The sequence below is a fragment of the Mytilus californianus genome, unplaced genomic scaffold (genome assembly GCF_021869535.1).
Source record: "Mytilus californianus isolate M0D057914Y unplaced genomic scaffold, xbMytCali1.0.p SCAF_8, whole genome shotgun sequence".
In the NCBI taxonomy this organism is placed as follows: domain Eukaryota; kingdom Metazoa; phylum Mollusca; class Bivalvia; order Mytilida; family Mytilidae; genus Mytilus; species Mytilus californianus.
In genome coordinates, this window is record NW_026262734.1 from 89,042,887 (window position 1) to 89,062,739 (window position 19,853).

Here is a 19,853-nt window from a genome sequence, read left to right on the forward strand (position 1 = left end):
ACAAGCGACCAACAGTGGGATAGAAGATTGCAATAGCTGAAACTACGTCCTCTTTATGCATGCCTGTATTAATACATGTACTAATGAAGTAAACCTCGATACGACCATGTTAAAACATGATATAATTTATTAAGTTTGTCCAACCTTCTATTTAGCTGGACCACAATGTCAATACGCAATCATAATATATTAATTCATTTCTAACATTGTAATTTATATATTCTTATTAACTCTGTTTTATCTATTACAGACAACAGATTTCGACCAACGAATAAACTATTTCCGTCACCGAAGTAATTAGGAAGTCTTAAGGTGGACACTGGTTTCAAATCACCATCAACCGACAAAACACGCACTACTTTCGATTCGCGTAAGAATACAAATATTTTACCATCATAAAAGCAAACGCCTTCTGGGGTGTCATTTAAATCATATGTCCATTTGACGAGTCCATTTTGATTGACGCAAGAAATAAAACTGTTAGTTTTAGTTTGAATGCTAACTACTATAGTGCCATTTGGAAGACAACATATACTTTTAAGAGGCATAATAAAGGGATCGCCGAATTCGGTTGGTTCACAAAGAAAGGCTTCACTAAAATGTTTAAGAACATTTCCATCGATTTCAATGATGTCAATATGCGACGTTACCCCACGCGACCAATCAAAGTTAACTCTTTTTTTTGAAGCACCACTGGGACTTGAATGACATATGACTGCATACACATTATCTGGCAAGCGAGAAATATTAAAGTACGCATTTTCCGTTACTTTTTCGGTAATTATACTCAAACTTTTATAAGTTGATAAGCGGATAAGACGCGATTGTTTCCCAGGGGCAGTAAGTAAGACATCATCGTTTTCATGAATATTGGTGATGTCGTATACACCTGCAATCGAAACTTCATCAATGAACTGATTTTCGACAGTGTCTCGGAATCTTTGTACCTTCAAGTTTGCATTGTCTATGGCAATTATCGAATGTCCTTGAAGAATTAAACCTGTAAATCTTGCAGTAATTTTATTTTCTAATCCACTCGGTTCAACTTGAATCGCTAGGAACTGTTCAAGTTCAAATGCACGAATAGGTAAAACGTCTGATGAATATTTGATTCGCTTGCTGCATACTGTGGTCTCCGTATCTTCGAAGTCTAGTGTATCAGCTGGAACAACATGAACCGTTCCTATCGGTTGATCAACAAGTGTGTCACACAAATTCAGAAACTTTTCGTTAAGTTCAAGTTTTAGCTCAATTGGATTATCTGATACTCGAAGTGAATAAAGCAGATCCGTATTTTTCTGCAGACTTTCCGGGATTTTTGATAAAACGGTTAACATATCTTTAGTTGAAGTGAGGGATTTTGATAATTCTATTTCATCACGGAATCGTTTTAAACTTTTGACAATTCCTTCCGTTCTTTTCTGCAATTGTTCTACGTTTGTAACGCTATCAACTTTGCTCAATATGTCTAAACATTTTCGATTGATCATTTTCTCAAAATCTTGAACGATTGTCTTCAATTTGTAAACAGTATTTCTTATCTGCTGCCTTGAATGCATCAATAATTGATCTTTATCGGTCTCACTAGTGACAATGTCCTGTCCGTATCTGATTAGATTTTCTATTTCGTCATATGCATCTCTCAATTTTTCCCTTGCCAAATCTCTACATTTTTTAAAATTTTTGCAATCACAGTCGGTACTCCTATGATTCTCAACAGCACATTCGGAACATATAATCTGATAACATCCAAAACAGAAAAAGTCACAAATGTTTTGAGGGTGTTCAGAACATGGTATTCCATTTTTAGGTTTTATTTGAGTGTTGCCATCATCTGAGATAGCCTGTAGTAACAATTGAGCTAGATCGTCTGTTGGAAAGGAATTAGCCCATTCTTCTGCTGATACTGTATAAGATGACGCTTTAATCTCTCGTCTATCCACAGGACACGTGAATTTGTTAAAGCGTCTCGTTGATTCTATCAACTGGGTCAAACATTCACAGCATATCGAATGGTCACATGGTAATAATTTTGGGTCTTTTAAAGTGTCTCTACATATAGGACAAGATAAATGATCAGATGTTATATTATCTGCAAGTCTTCTCTGCATTCTGTAAAGAAATACAATTTAATTATTTAATTTAGAAATATTCCCGGACATAAAACAGCGAAATCCTCAGCTTTTAAAATCTTTGCACATAATACATACATTTCATTAAACAATACCATTACATAGAAGTTTTATAAGATTCCGTCATTTTGATTGGACGGAGCATACATAAACATTAATTGTATTTTCCCAAGATATGCAACATCTATGACTTCACGTGATCTACGTGCAACGTTTAAACAATGCATAGAAAAACAAACGAAAAGCCTAATAATTTCATGGGTAAAGAATAGATATGTAATTATTAAAGAATTGAAGGTTTCTTTTTGTGTTTTTAAAGGGTTGTAAAATTAAGAGTATAACGGTGCGCAAACAGTTAGTGTCTCATTGGCACTCATACCACATCTTCTTATATCTATAGTTACAAAATGTGATTCGGTCAAGTTCATTGGATGCTTTTGCGCCTAAAAAAAATAAAAAAGCAATACGTTCTTGAATAGAAATATCTTTTCTCATTTTGTTGAACAAACATAAAACCTTTAAGTTCCCGAATGAAATTGATCACAGGATTTGTAATTACGCAGAAGGACGGGTGCACATCTTGATCAGAATCTACCTACCCTGGGTACCTGAGATTACTCCCGGTTTAGGTAGTGTTAATGTTAGTCAGTCATTGCTATTATGCATGGTGTTTTGCAGACTGTTGATTTTCTTTTTTTTTAGCCATGGATTTGTCAGTCTGTCTTCGACTGATGAGTTTTGTTTTTCCCTTTTCAAAATTGGTACCTTCCGCCTCTTCTTTTGTCCCATAATTGAATTGAGATGTGTAGTGTTTTGTTGTTATTCGTTTCATACGTTTCATACTTTAGACTGGTTTTCTTTAAATTATGGTACTTATTTGCTTTCTTTTCTTTTTGTTTTACACAAGACTAATATATTTTTTTCCAAACTCGGGAGTATTACTTTTCTGCACACTTTGTAAACTCGGAATACGTTTATTACATATCCGTACAAAGATCACACTAATTTTCCGCAATCGTTGTGGTCAGTTAACCAATGTTTTCTTTAAAGATGGGTTAATGCATAATCATTGTATGTTTGTATATATTAGTTACCTGATCCTTCGAAAAATCAAGACAACAATAAAAATAAGATGTTCAAAGATAACCATTGAGACAACTATCTACAAAAAATCGACGGGCAAGGATATAAATACATGTGTTTGACAAAGTCAACTAATATTTGTGGAAAACAGTTGTTTCGTTTGAAGATCCTCAGAATAATTCCGAGAGTTTCTGAAATCCATTGCATGCACTAAATACGAGGCCCTTCACATGTTTAGTCACTTTCTTCCCGGTGGCAGTCTAGATATCCCGCCCTTCATCACCAGAAGACCCACGTTTTAGAACCTGCCTATTGTTGATTGTTCATGTCCTGACTGTGAATGAGTGAAATATATGCCACTGGACGTAAAAAAAAAGAAAACCATTGAAATTTCAGTAGTTCAAACTCCGTGTTTTGTTATAAGAAGCTCAAACATTTATCGAGTATAAAATAACAAATAAACAAAAGATAAAAAAAATTCCGACGTTTTAAGCTTCACGTATACCTTAAAAGTAAATTGTGCCAAGTTTAATTTGAAGTCATTCCTATGTAAATTAAAGAAGAATTTGCATTGACAGTCTTTCCTAACTCACAGAGGAAACCAAGTTGATATAAGAAAAACAATAATGTTGGAGACAAAAAAAAAGACTACATGACAAAATTAAATAAACTATATGGAAGAGATTGGGGCTGTTAAGCCTGTACAGAGTGTATATTAAACCAGGTCATGATTTCTACACGACAAAACGTCATCAATGAGGATTTTGAAAACTGTACGCTCATTGGTAACGATTTGAAAAGATAAATTTTCTGGCTACATATCTAATGCCTCGAGTATGGAGAGTGTCTTTGTGACTGCAGTTTAATGACGCTCGCAGAAACATTAAATTAAATTGACAGCAGAAAATATCTAGTGTTCACAGGGAGAGGGAGGGTGAAAACTTATTTTGTATATTAAATGTATCTTAACTTAGGTTTAATTCAATTTCAAAAAGACAGGTGGATACATGCTAAAGTAAGGTCAACTGGAATTTAGGTTCTTTATGCATACCATTGCATATTTGCACCCCCCTCCTCCTCCTAAAAAAAAAAATTAAAAAAATTTTTCTGTAATCAGTATTTTATAACCAATTCTTTTATTTCTAACAGTTATTCTTTATGCATTTCACCTCATTATTCCCTATTCTTTATTTCGTTTGTCCAGTTTTCTCTATTCTTTATTTCGTTTGTCCAGTTTTCTCTATTCTTTATTTTTAATGGCCATTATTCTCTATTTTGTTAACCCCGTTCAGACCCACATTTTGGGCCGCCTCTTACGGCATGGAGTGGTTCTTATCTTGCCTGGTGTGAGACTAAACTACTAACGCGCTCTCTTTTTAAAGTGATGTCAAATTTTCCCATCCTTCATTCTTCGTCTTAGTCGACCTACTTTCATACAAAAAAAAGTGGATGTGGTATGATTGCCGATGAGAAAACTCTCCACCAGAGATCCAATGACATAGAAGTTAATACACGATAATAATACATATCCTGCTTATAAAATAAGGCGATGTGGAATAATTGCCAATCAAACAATAGTACATGTGAATTTAAGCAATTTTAAATTAGTAGTTTTTGTTCTAAATATGCATGAACTATTGTACATTGGACGGTAAACAAGCAACAACAAAAAACCGGACATCTATTTCTCCTTTTTTTCATTATTAACATTCACTACTAGAAACAATAATCCTTTATTTTGTCTATTCAATATATAAACTGTACCTGTATATTATTATTTCTTGAAGATTATGATTAATGTTCTACACAAAAAAATGACAAAAATTATGTATTCTGATTTACTTACATAGTACTCAATGACTCCGAAGACCTTTGTATGATATTATTTTGTTTACGACTATTATCAATATTCTACACAGAGATAGACAAAAACTAAGTATTTTGATTTACTTACATTTTACTCAATGACATTCAGTGTATACAATAATTAACTCATTGCAGAATAAAAACTAATGTATGTTATTATTTCTTTAAGATTAAGATAAATTTTCTACAAAGAAATAGACAAAACGTTTGTATTTTTATTTAATACTTACATTTTACTCATACAACGTAAATTGCAGTAAGGAATTTAATATAAAATAATATATGGTACTACTTCTTTAAGATTAATATGATCAATTTTCAACATGAAAAAAAAAGACAAACGCAATTTAATTTTATTTACTTACATTTTCAATGCAGAATCGAAACTAAGTTTTGTTGAATATAGTTTAAATTTAGAAAATCATATGATTATATGACGTACATATACCATAAACACTTAAACTATGACCACAGGATTGTGTAAAAATATAAATAAAGTTGGGAAGTTTTACTTCAATGATTTAATTATGAATATAGGGAAAACTGCCAATACATATATCATATAATGTTTAAATGATTGGTTAATTTAAATACGAAATATATGTTAATTGAAGGTATGAAACATGTATGAGGAGAGACAACCCTTTAGTAAAAATATGGAATTATATGAATTATGTTGTTCCTTTAATAAATGTGTTTACTAATGAATCGAGAGAAAGGAAACCTGTCTATTCTCGCAATAAACTTTGGCTTTGGTAAACGATAAACAGTTTAATTTCTTTGGTAAAACTACTTTATCGTATTGAAGTTTTTAGAAACTTTTTAAACTTTTAAACTGTATTATTTGAAATTTGAATAACGACAGGATTCATGATAATTTATATTTCTAAGATGACAGGTTTTAGTCTATTTTATAATACCCAAATTTCACATTGCCGTCATGGTTCACATATATGTTTTTTTTCCTTAAAAAAACTATCTACCCCTATTTTTTGTTTCCACTGTCTGTATCTCTCCGCTCAGCTCTTAATAAAATTGCACATAACGGCTTTGCGACGTCAAAAACGTTAACCCGGCCTAAATAAATTGACTCGGACATATCAACGACATCATAATGAATGAACCGACGTTGATGTTTGACCCAAACTTATCAAGTCATCATCCGGTTTGCTGGTGAAACAAGAAAAAACACTTGTTTCTGTATTATAGATACAATGAATAAGCGTGGATTCTTGAAAAAGAAACCATGAGCCCGGAGGGCGAGTAGTTTGTTTTTCATGAATCAACGCTTATCATTGTATCTATAACTTAAACTATTGTGTTGATGTCTTTTCAAAATTAAAGCCTTTTCTTAATTAGAAGGCATTGTAAGCGAGTATAAATAACCCTGTTATCATGTTCAACGATGCACTAAAGTTCACAATTAATTGGTTAGAGAAATACAAATATAACATAACACGTCTGTCTTTAAATTATTATGCATCTGAATATTATCCGTAATTTACAAAATAAGACATATTCGAACTTATTTTTAAGTATATATAATAAGTATATTACCAATATTTCTAGCAAGAAATCTAATTCTAGGCACATCATAATTTACTAGCATAGGTATTTGCGAATAAACATTTGTATAGATATGTAGTAAAACAGATGAAATCATACTATATATATAAAACAAAAATGCACAAATTGAATGTTATAATTTTTTCAAGTACATGAATCAGTCAATAATAATTCAAAAATAAACGGGAAAAGCCGCTACTTTAACAAAAATATCCACAATAACATACAAAATAAGAAAAACGGAAAAACTGAAGAATAGGGACAACAAATTGAAAACAGGGATTCGAACCTAAACCGACAAGTCTCTACTTCTAACTTGACTCTATAACTCATGGATCTTAACCTCGCGGCTACCAAGTTATACTATACGATTGTCTATTATGTATATATAAAGGTACAAACCCTGTGTGTCCATTGTACCGATGTGTATCATATGATCATTTATATATATAAAATAGACATCTAGATTGCAATCTATTGGTAGCCGAGAGGTTTCATCGATGTGTTGAGGTCAGTCAGACATAACAGATTTCAAGGAGGGTTCGATTCCCAGTGAAGGCATATAAAAATTACAAAAAATAAAGGTAAGTTTTTAAATTAATTCCATTAGTGAACAGAAATCAGTAAATTAGCTAATTCAAATTTAATGAAATTAGGCACACAAAGGAAACAATTGAATATGATTTGGTAAGTCCATTTCAGCGACAGATTTAGGAAACGTTGATTCTAGAAAAAGAATAGGCTGATGTCACGGCAATGGTTTAAATCATGCAACATAACAAATGTACTAGGTTTAAGATTTCTATCATATTTATTTTGTAAAATATCAATATGCAAACAACCTGATAATCGGTACCTATCTTACGCACTTTCGTTTTTAAAATGGGTTCAATTTTCCCATCCTTCATCCCAGTCGACCTATACATTCACTAATAGTCTCAATAACAAATATCTATTAAATATATGAACCGTACCTGTATGTTCCTGCTTCTTGAAGAATATGCTCAATTTTTTCTATAGAAATAGACTAAACTATTTTATTTTGATTAACTTACATTTTAGACATTGACATTCAGATTATACAGTAAGGGTTGCAATGCAGAATCAAAACTATATATAATATATTATATATAATTATGATCAATTTTCTACATAGAAATAGACAAACACAATGTATTTTGACTTACTTACATGTTCAATACAGAATCGAAACTAAGTTTTGTCTGAATAAAGTTTGAATTAAGAACATCATATGATAATATTACGTACACACAACATAAACACTTAACACTATGGCCACAGGATTGTGTTAAAATCTATATAATTATAAAGTTGGGAAGTTTTACTTCACTGATTTAATTATGCAAATAGGGAAGTCTGCCAATACATACTTTTTATAACGTTTATAAACTGTTTTGTTTTAGATACGAATTACGTGTTAATTGAATGTATGAGGAAAGACAACCCTCGAGTAAAAATATGGATTATGAATTATTCCCTTTAATCAGTGAGTTTACTAGTGAGTCGAGAGATAGGACACATGACCTTTCTCCCGATAAGGTTTAGGCTTAGGTAAAAAGTGAACAGTTTAATTTCTTTCGTAAAACTATTACTCATAAGTTACTTAGAAACTTTTAATGTTATCTTTTGAACAGTATTATATGAATTTTGAATAACGATTTTAATCATGTTAATAGTCGGGTTTATTATTTTTCACTCTAGAAAATTTATTAAAAGCATGTGAGAGTGGTATTTCTTAGATGACAGTCTTTAGTCCAATTTTAATGCCCCCCCCCCCCTCCCTTCGCAACAAAGACGCAGTTGTTGGGGCCATATAGTTTTACCCTTATCCGTCATTCCATCATTCTGTCATACCGTCATTCCGCAACGAACAGTTATACCGACTTTTTTTCTAAACGCCTTCACATATTGAGCTGATATTTATAACGTAAGTCTACTATGATGGGCAACAGATCGAGAATACGTTTCGTTCCGGTCCGCTGATTTTTGTCGAAATTACGGGCTTTGGACTGTATAATTTCATGAATATAGTAGTTATACGGACTTTTTTACTAAACGCCTTCACATATTTAGCTTATTTTAGAATGTGAATCTATTATGATGAGTTACAAATCAAATTTACGCTTGGTTCCGCTCCGCTGCTTTTCGCTGAAACAAAAGTCTTTGAACTTTGAACATTTTGTGAAAATAACAGTTATACGGACTCTTTTTCTAAATGCCTTTACATGTTGATATAAAAATAAGGAGATGTGGTATGATTGCCAATGAGACAACTATCCACCAAAGTTCAATTGAAATGGATCAGATGTAAGCAATTATAGGCAACCGTACGGCTTCAACAATGAGAAAAACCTATACCGTATGGTTAGCTATAAAAGGCCCCGACATGAAAAATATGAAACAATCCAATTGAGAAAACTAACGGCCTAATTTATAACAAAACAATTTACGAAAAACAAATATGACAAACATGCACCAATGACAACCACTGAACTACAGGCTCCTGACTTGGGACAGTCACATAAAGAATGTTGCGCGGTTAAACATGTTTTCGTTTTAAAACTAGATGTGTCGAAACGACACGAATGGCCGTTCTTTCAAATAAAGCATGAAGCTATTTTTAGGAGCAGAAATTTGAGAATCAAAGTTTGTTTGACTGTTATTGTCACGAAATTTTCAAAGTCCAATGTCTGTAATTTCGTGAAAAATCAGGTGGGCGGAATCAAACGTAAATTCGATCTGTAACTCATTATAGTAGACTCACATACTAAAAAACGGCTCAATATGTGAAGGCGATTAGAAAAAAAAACCGTATAACTGTTCGTTGCGGAATTTGGGAATGACGGAATAGCAGAATAATGGATAAGGGTAAAACTATATAGGGCAATAAAAAGAAAAATCATACACATGCCGAATCTTAATAGAATAACAAAGGATATGGGGTATCCATCCATGACACAAAATTAGTTCACGCACAGCAAGAACACAAAAAAAAATACACCAAAGGAACATTATACCGTTCTGTTTTACCGATATTTCTAATCATTATACATTTCATTTCAAATCATCTCAATACATATCTGAATATATGAGCACATTAATCTCCATATCGCAGCCAAATAGTACAAATACATTTGTGAATTAAAGAATGTGATTAAATTCATACGACATTTTAAATATCATTATATAACAAAAAATGTAATTTCATGATGTCATGTAGTTGTATAAATGTTTGTTTGGTTCTGTACATGTACTTTTCAGTTAGGTTGACGGGCTATTTTTGTCAATATTTAAGATGTATTTGCGAAAAATAATACATTATGTGTTACATTGAAGATGCATTGTTCAATGAACAGAGGTAAAGTGAACATCATCCACCAAATATAAATAAGAAGATATGGTATGAGTGCCAATGAGACAAACTCTCCTTCTAAGTCACAATGTGTAAAAAGTAAACAATTATAGGTCAAGGTACGGCCTTGAACACGGAGCCTTGGTTCACACCGAACAGCAAGCTATAGATGGTCCCAAAATGACTTGTGCAAAACAATTCAAACAGGAAAACCAACGGTCTAATCTATAAACAAAAAAACGAGAAAGGAGAAACACTGATGAACCACACCAACAAACGACAACCACTGAACAACAGGCTCCTGACTTAGGACAGTTGCATACAAATGCAGCAGGTTAAAACGTTTTAACCGGCGCCAACCTTCACCCTAACCTGAAACAGTAGTGTAACATTACACCATAAAAAGACACACTATGAAATATCAATTGAAATGGCTTAACTCGATGAAAAAGACATATAAACAAAACACAAGTAAACATACACTGAACGAATATGTTTGATCTATGACACAATATAAATACAATATTAGTAAAAAAAGATGTAGAACAATGTCAAAGGTCAAAAAGACAACTTTAACCTGGGACAAAACGGCGTTAAATAAAGTAACGTACACAGGTAAATTTAGATATAATGATAATGTTGTCAGGAGTACGGAAACGATTTTTCCAAAATAAATTAATTTGTTGTTCACAGTGCGAGTACAGACGTGAAAATTTATCGTCATACTAAATACTGATCAAAGGTGGTACATAGTAAAAATAGTGAGACGAGATATACATGTAATACAAAATAAGTAAACATTGAATAACAGATATGCATTACAAATTGTGTCAAGAGGTCAAATTAACACGAAAGTACGATTTGAGAGTACTCTCAGTTACTGAAAGCTAGTTAAAAGTCAAAAACAATTAATAATAAAAAAATCATGCATCAGAGACTAAAATCAGTAAAAACACATCCCAGGGATTTAGTGTTTTAACGCCATGGACAGTCAAAGAAGACATGACTTGTGCAATGCCAAAATAAAAGTATCGACAGGCAGTAAGATAGTTCGGATTTAACCTTATAATACATATGTATCATGCTATATATAGATAAAGCAATGTATTTATACATTCCAAAAACCCATTCGAAAAGAAGATAAATTTAGTTATGTTTTAATTTGTTGATGACCAAATCGATGTTAGTGCCAATGTAAACAATATTCAAAGATCTTATTACAACATTAAAAAGATAACCTTTACTAATAAGTTTGTTTAAAGGTTCGATGAGTTTACACGGATCACATAATGATTTCCGCGCTTTTAGTAATATTACCGTAAAATTTAGGATGTGAAATACCGTTTTTAATAAGTTTTCTACAGGTACAGCCAAATTTACTAATCAAATCTTTGTATCTATGAAAGAATTTAGTAAATGTTTTCAGTAATTTATGGTAACGAAATCCCTGACTTAATAATTTACCAGTGATGCATTGATTACGTTCGTTAAAATCTATGACATCACTACACACACAGGCATAACGAACGAGTTGGGATATATAAACACCGTATGATGGAGCCAAAGGAACATCGCCGTCTAAAAAAGGAAAATTAACAATAGGGAATGCAAAACTCTTTTGTCGTAAATTTAAGTATGGAGTTTCCCTTTAGAAATTGAAATGTCTTAATCTAGAAAAGGACAACTACTGCTGTTTATGTTAGATTTATTCAAAGTAAGTTCCTTTGAGTAAATTTCGGTAGTATATTAAGAGAACTCTGGATGATTTAACGAAAAATATCATCAAGATAACGGTAGGTATTGTTGAATGTGTCCAAATATATAACAATGACGTTTGGCCATAAACTGTGATTCATAGCAATACAGGAATAAATCTGCTATTAAAGGGGCGCAATTAGTGCCCATAGGAATACCTACTATACACTTTATCGCCGAAACGTACATATATGTTGTCCAGGAGAAAATTTAAAGCTTCAATCATATATCCACACTTCCAGCAAGTGTATCTAGCATACTTTCCTTTTTCGTTACAGAAAAGGCTTTAAACGATTTACAGCAAATAAATTTGCAATGAGATTTTTCAAAAGACAATTTAATTAAATTTGAAAACTTTTTCTTAATAAGATTGTGTGGAAGTGTAGTGTAGAGAATAGAAAAATCATAACTGTCAACAGAATTAAAAGGCACGTATTTTATCTAAAACCTCTAAAGAATTTTTAACAAACCAAAAATGATTAATACCATTATTTTCATAAACTTTATTACAAAAGTTAATAACAAGTTCTTTGATAGTAGTTAGGGAGGTAGTTAGAAGCACTGATAGATTAGTAGTAGAACAGTTACTAGATGCGGAGATGAAACGAAATTTAAATGGTTGTTTGTGTGATTTAGGTAACCAGTACATAGTCGGGACTTGCAAATGTTCGGAAGAGTCTTTAAGCTGGGTAGTGGCAGTGATATGCTTGTTTACAATTTGACTCTCTGTGGAGCGTACGGACCTGAATGTAGAAGAATTGATAATTTCGTTTTGGAGAACTTCCGTGAAGTATATGCGTCACACCACTACTACATTATTGGCTGCTTTGTCTGCCGGTACGAACACAAACCGCTTTGCGAGTACTTGGAGTTTATTTTTTATTCTAGAAATGGGTATATAATGAACCCTATTATTGGTTTCAGAATTGTTTTGAAAATGAGATAAACAAATATCAACAATATTCATAATTTTATTCATATAACTGTCAAGAGATTTTTTTATCAAATTTTTCGCGTTTACACCAATTTTTACAGTAGGCAGATAGAACGTCTTTAATGACCTCACGACACTGTTTCCAATCTTTAATGGATGGAGGACGATATTTAGGTCCTTTCTTAAAAAAAGTTTTTACCTCACGGTCTTCAACGATGTTGAGGTCTCCTGTAATGACATAACCATAGGGAACATATCTAAAACTAGATGTTTCACAGTCCCAAGTGGAAGGAGCAGTATATTCTATATTGACGTCTGATGTTACTGACGTATAATTCAAAATCAAACTTCTGCTGGTTTCTTTGCACGAATACGAAAAAATAGGTGGTTCTGTATTATCAAAATATGGAGGTATTTGGCTATGGATGGTAGAGTCATTGAATATACTAGATAAATTAATAAAATCAATACATCTATTTATATATTTTAATTTAAGAAAATGCCGTTTATAATTTTCAGGTTTATCGATACTAGGAAACAGCCTGTGATGACAAAAGGCTGTAATAATACGGGTGTATTCATACAACGGGCTGAACATTGGAATTTTATCACACTCCAGAAAAATATCATGTAGTTTACTTATTGGTATATGAGCAAGTTTGCATAATAATTGATGTCTACCATTATTTTTGATTATAGATCACAGATTAGCAAGTGTATAATTTATACGATGTTTAATACGTAGATTACGGTTTGTACGTTTACCATGAGACTTATTATTTCTTAGACGTATGTCGACAATATTCATGACATCGATAGAAGTTTTAGATATGTTCCCCATGTCCCAACATTTTGTCATTGAGACCGAGAGGATAAGCTGTTTGAAGTATTTCATCCAAAATAGTTCGCGAACTTCACGGGATTTTTCAAATTGTTTGTGTGATTGTCCTGGTTGTTTCTAAACGGTTTCAAGTGGTTGGAATTTTATAAATTTTAGATTGTGATTATGCTTATCTAAATGTTGGTATATCAAACTTTTGAATTTTGTAGGTCTTTGAAAGTGGTAAAGGTGCTCTTGTGTTCTTCTGTAATATTCTCGTACCATCTGTCCCACATATTGAATACCACACTTAGGCTGAGTTCAAGTTACCAGATAAATAAGATTTTGGGTTTTTCAGGTAATGTCACAGGAAAAGGAGAGCGAAAAAGCTCTCCCGTTCACTGTTGACCTTGGCTAACAGTATTGTGTGAAGTTAATTTGAAACAGGTCAGTCATTTTCTGGCATTGCACTGAAAAATATGTGGATATCCACGTGCAATTTTGTTTAACAATCTAGCTGCAGAGTTATTGCCTCCTTTGACCCAATTGTACACAGTGCTAAATGTAGCAGGATAATTTTGATAGGCTGCTGTAGAATTTATATTAGAAATACAATTTTTAAAGCACGTGGATCTTCTAGAAGTAGGATTGTTAAGACTTCCACTTAAGGTGCTAAGGGCCGTCACGAACTTTCTCTCAGGGGACAGCTTTTGCTCCATGATGACGGGTCATACTGACATTGAGATGAATAACAGCAACTGTTCCTTTGCTTTTTCCATTTGCTAATTGTGATTTTATATCAAATATTGAATATCATATCTTTTCTATCACAAAATGATAACGGTACTAAATTAAATTGTCTGTTCGTTTTGGGTTTATTTTTTAGAAAGGGGGTGGGGGCGCACTTCGATCCTTTTTGTGGTAGGGGTCATCAGCTGAGAAATTAAGTACACCACCCTTTTCATGTTTTTTAGATACTAAAAAGAACATACCTTTTCACTATTATTTTTTTGACAAAAAGACCGATAGCCATATTATGCCATTTCACGGAGAGTAAAAGTAAGTTTGTCAAATATCTAATGCATTTAGGGTTGTTGGTTTAATTGTATACAATCAGCAACCTTATCATGTATCAAGTTTTAATTTTTTAACCTTATCACATATAATGAAGCTTTATGAAGAATATATAATAAGTGAGCCGGTCGAGGTTTGTTTTGTTTGAAGTTTTCACTACTCACCAGAACATGCAGAACGTATTCTTGAAAAATTCCTGTCAAAATTAACCATTGTAATATGATTAATACATGTACCTGTATATACTAGTACATTTAAATATCTTGATTGATTGATTTTTCTTGCAAAACATCCAATTGCTAATGTTCCGGACCTAATGAGTATTTGGACCATACGCGTATAGTCATGGCCATATGGGTATACTCATATGTCCCAACCTCACGCGTATGGTCGGACAACATGAGTATATACTCGTTTTGTTATTAACAGGCCGGACGGATTAGTTTGACCATATAGGTATTTTTCGAATAAATTCTAACATCTTTGGCAGGAACACAAAACTTTTTTTTTTCGAACCAAAATCAGCACAAGTTACTCTCTGAAATCCTTTATCTTTGACATAGTGTGTCTGAAGCTTGGTGCATCTGTTATCTTACCTTCGCTAGAGTTAATTTAACGCACATGTATCCTGTCGACGTTTTCGGAAGAAACCACAGGCACTTTTTTCTTTTGTCTTTGATGATATTAATATATGTTTTTCAGTTGTCCCTCTATTCTTATTTTCCACATAACAATATATAGGGAGCGCGTAAAAAAGGTAAAAAAAAAAAAAAAAAACTACCGAACTCCAAGGAAAATTCAAAACGGAGAGTCCTTTATCAAAACTGGCAAAATCAAAAGCATTACACACTAATAAGAATGAAAAACAACTGTCACATTTCTGACTTGGTACAGCCATTTCCTTATGTAGACAATGGTGTATTAAGACCAGTTTTATAGCTAACGTAACCTCTCACTGGTATGACAGTCACATATAATTCCATTATATTGACAACAATGTGTGAGCAAACTACTGTTATTGTAAGATCGTTTGAATAGGTCCAGGAATAGATTAAATAGCTAAACATAGTTTGAAATGTTAAAAAAAAACTTTAATTAAGTAAAATCAAATTTAAACACCAAAATTAGAGAGAAAAATGAGGATTTAATGCACAAAGTGTCTGTGTGTAAAACGTTGATCTCTTGTTGAACAGTTTATTTAGATATTTCTCGAAGTTTTTTTCCAAAGTCGACATATTGTGTATTGGAGGAAAATCGATAATAACCTTATGAAAAATGCGTTTACTATATTTTGACTTCTGAGTAAAAGTCACATTTTTCACCTTCATCATGTAATAATGATTTAATTTTACCATATGATTAAATAAGTCAAAATTTCATGTTTTAAAGATCTTTATTATGACACATCGAAGGATCACACGTAATGCCATTTACAGTAAAAATTACGTTTCAACATTCATCGTGTTTATAACCCGGACCATATTTGTATATACGCATACGGTCATGACCATAGACGTATGGTCCAAATACTCATATGGTCCGGAACACAAATAAACAAGTAATGCACATTTAGGACGAGAACGACTTCATATTTGACATAATAGGTAATTTGTAAGTGATGGCAAAATTAAAAAAAAATAATCTCGAAGGGTTTTACAAACACCAATCAAAGAATAACGTCGTTTAAATTGTAATTGTTATATACATCTGTTGTATTTGTTAATGATTCAATAATTACTTAAAATCAAAATAACGTTGAAAATTAATTGACGTTTGTGCAAACGTTCAAACTTAAAAAAAAAAATTTCCACCTTCTGCATGCACTAAAACAATACCTGCTTTTATAAACAAAAGGAGACGTTGATTAGACAGAAACCCAACAACGAATATAAGCAAAAGTATAAAAAAGACAGGATTTTATTTTACTATGGATCAAGATCTACATCGTTCAAATCTATTTAAAAAGAGAGGCGAAAGATACCAAAGGCATATTCAAATTTAAAGTTATCAGTAAGATCTACCATGCATAAAAAGCAAATTATCCAAATAAAGGAAACATTGAATGACTACTTATCAGGTTCCTTACTTAGGAAACGCACCTCAAATGTGAAACGTAGAAGATCTTACATTGATAAACTTCCTAAATATGCCAAAGTCTATGTTTTGCTAAATAAACTCCACTCTCTCGGACTCCTATCAAAGTGAATAAAAGATGCGTCTTTGTATGGCACACGTTTTTGGTAATTATGCTCTGGTTGGGTTCTACCACAAGTGACTCCCAAGTCAATTCTTAGGAGTGCCAAATTCAATTATACCTTGGGTGCCAAAGACAATACTTTGGTGTGTAGAAGCATGGTCATTTGGCCTTCTCTCGTCCGACGATAGAGTATAGATGTTGAGGACGAATTCTTCTGATTGCGTTGGATGAATGAATACGCTACCAGTTTTTTCCGAAATTAAATCGTTAAAATCTTATGGCAAATGAGTTCCGCGCTCTCTGCACATTAAAATTACCTTTGGAAGGTATTTCGGTGGTGTAACTTAAGTCTCAGGATAAAAAGTCTGTTTATAGCAAACACTCAAAATATTACAATATAAATGATAAGAGATTCTGATCACAATGTATCAGATTTCATTCAATACAGAACTTAAAATCATGCGAAAATACATATTTAATTGATTTGACGGTTTTCGAATATATGTGAAATTTTTTGTTTCCGTTATCTTTGTCTAAATCGACTACGGTGCAATATGAAATGAATAACATATACTTTGAGGTCAATACATTCATCACAGATACCAGGATTAAAATTTTGTACCAGACGCGCGTTTCGTCTACACAAAAAAAAACTCATCAGTTACTTTCGAATCAAAAATGTTAAAAAGGCGAAATAAAATACGAAGTTGAAAAGCATAGAGAATTCAAAATTCCGAAAGATTTTCCAGATTGAAACACTGCTCTAAAAGTTTCATGGACTACATATTGACAAAACATACATCCAGCTTTTACGGGGTCCGTTGGTGACAAGTTGCAAGGAAAACTTTCTGTCCCTATCCATAATACAATCGTTTTCTAGTGGCGCTTCATCCCGGACCAACCCTGTTACACGACCTACCGACATGTTTTGTATTTATTGTTAATTCCTTCTTGTCCTGAACATGCACGCAATATTTGCCACTGTACTTTGAGCACATATCAATCAATTAATATACACTAAATGTTAATTTGTTAAAAATATAAATTTATTTGTACGAGTTTTTCTCCTGTTTTGTAGCGAGTACACATACATTTTATATTTCCGATTCTGTAGATATAAGAAGATGGGATATGAGTGCCAATGAGACAACTCTCCATTCAAGTCACAATTTGTAAAAGTAAACCATTATAGGTCAAAGTACGGCCTTCAACACGGAGCCTTGGCTCACACCGAACAGCAAGCTATAAAAGCCCCCAAAAGTGACTAGTGTAATCAGGAAAACCAACGGTTTAATCTATATAAAAACGAGAAACGAGAAACACTTATGAACCACATCAACAAACGACAACCACTGAACATCAGGTTCCTAATTTATGACAGGTGCAAACAAATGCAGCGGGTTTAAACGTTTTAATAGGCGCCAACCTTCGCCCAAACCTAAAACAACAGTGTAACATCACAACATAGAAAGACTCACTATAAGATATCAATTGCAATGGCTTAACTCAATCAAAAGACATATAAACAAGAATTAGTGAACATACACTGAACGAATAAATTTGATCTATGACACAATGTAGATACAAAATTAATAAAACAAGGGGGTTAGATGTAAAACAATATCAGAAAGACAACCATAACCTTGGACAAAATGCCGCCAACAAAAAAACGTACACAGGTAAATACAAATAATTTTGTTGTAAGGTATACATGGAGTACGGAAATATTTTTACAAAATAAATAATTTTGTTGTTCATAGTACGAGAACAGAAGTGAAAATTTATTGTCATACTAAACAATTACCAAAGGTGGTAAATATTTGAAATAGTGAGACGATATAAAATACTAAATAAGTAAACATTAAATAAAAAAAAAAATACATTACCAAATGTATCAACAGGTCAAATACCACGAAAGTACGATTTGAGAGTACTCGCAGTTACTGAAAACTAGTTAAAAACCAAAATTATTAGTAATAGAAAATCATGCATCAGAGACTAGAATCAACTATAACACATCCCAGGGATTTAGTGTTTTAACGTCATGGACAGTCAGAGAAAACATGACTTGTGCAAATATGTATTGTTTTTATCCTGCAATTTACACCCGACACCGCGAAGGGGACCTCAAAGTGAATTATCACACAAAAAGAAATGTCCGTTTGCTCAATATGAAAGCAAGTACAAGCACAAATAAAGCAAAAATGTATTTGTTTACCTGCTATCAGTTGGCTGATTGCGGGATAAAAAAATTTAACTGTTCTTTTTTTTACCTCTATTTTTTTTATCCGACTCTCGATTTGCAGTGTTGCTGACAAGGATTAAACTGTATTATGTCTTGTTTTTTTTATAGATAAGAAAATAAATTTGTAAATATTTTGTGTCTTGCTGTTTGACTTATTATAGTGCTATTGTTTTATTTTCGTCGAGTTTTTCGAAGATCTATTCTATTCCACATCGCGATACAACTCGATTAATTCGGAAAATACGAAGCATTCCTGAAACCTCTTTATCTTATTCAGTAACTATAAAACACAGTAAGCCTTGTATTCACCGTTTTATATATTTTGTATGGTAAAATAAAATGTTAGGGTGAAGGTTGGCGCCTGTTAAAACCTTTAAACCCGCTGCATATGTTTGCACCTATCCTAAGTCAGGTGTTTCTTGTTTCTCGTTTTTTATATAGATTAGACAGTTGGGTTTCCTGTTTGTATTGTTTACACTAGTCATTTTGGGGCCCGTTATAGCTTGCTGTTCGGTGTGATCCAAGGCTCCGTGTTGAAGGCCGTACTTTGACCTATAATTGTTTACTTTTTACACATTGTGACTTGAATGGAGAGTTGTCTCATTGACACTCATACCACATCTTCTTATTTCTAAATAAATCATTTTGACGGATACCAAAAAAAACTGCATGAGTCATATACCTAAACTAAACATGATGAAAAGCAAGAAATAAGGGGGAAATGTTTGTTAATGCCTGTTGAACTCTTTAGTACATATTTTTACAAAAAAATACAGATTAAGAAATAATTGCAGACGAATAACATAAA

General features: G+C 32.6%; 1 protein-coding gene across 6 annotated transcripts; it reads right to left on the reverse strand.

The window, feature by feature from the left end:
• Positions 1 to 109: 109 nt before the first annotated feature.
• Positions 110 to 7,944, reverse strand: LOC127712497 (uncharacterized). 6 transcript variants are annotated; one of them, XM_052218963.1, is made up of 3 exons: positions 5,447 to 5,538; positions 4,385 to 4,643; positions 110 to 2,112 (listed from the first exon to the last, which is right to left on the reverse strand). In XM_052218963.1, the coding sequence occupies exons 2-3, from the start codon at positions 4,387 to 4,389 to the stop codon at positions 201 to 203; spliced, it is 1,917 nt and encodes a 638-aa protein (XP_052074923.1). In that variant the 5' UTR covers positions 4,390 to 4,643; positions 5,447 to 5,538; the 3' UTR covers positions 110 to 200. The 6 variants fall into 6 exon arrangements, with proteins under 6 accessions (XP_052074923.1, XP_052074925.1, XP_052074927.1 ...); XM_052218965.1 differs by lacking the exon at positions 5,447 to 5,538 and adding an exon at positions 5,312 to 5,416; XM_052218967.1 differs by lacking the exons at positions 4,385 to 4,643; positions 5,447 to 5,538 and adding an exon at positions 7,839 to 7,944.
• Between the last annotated feature and the right edge of the window lie 11,909 nt (positions 7,945 to 19,853).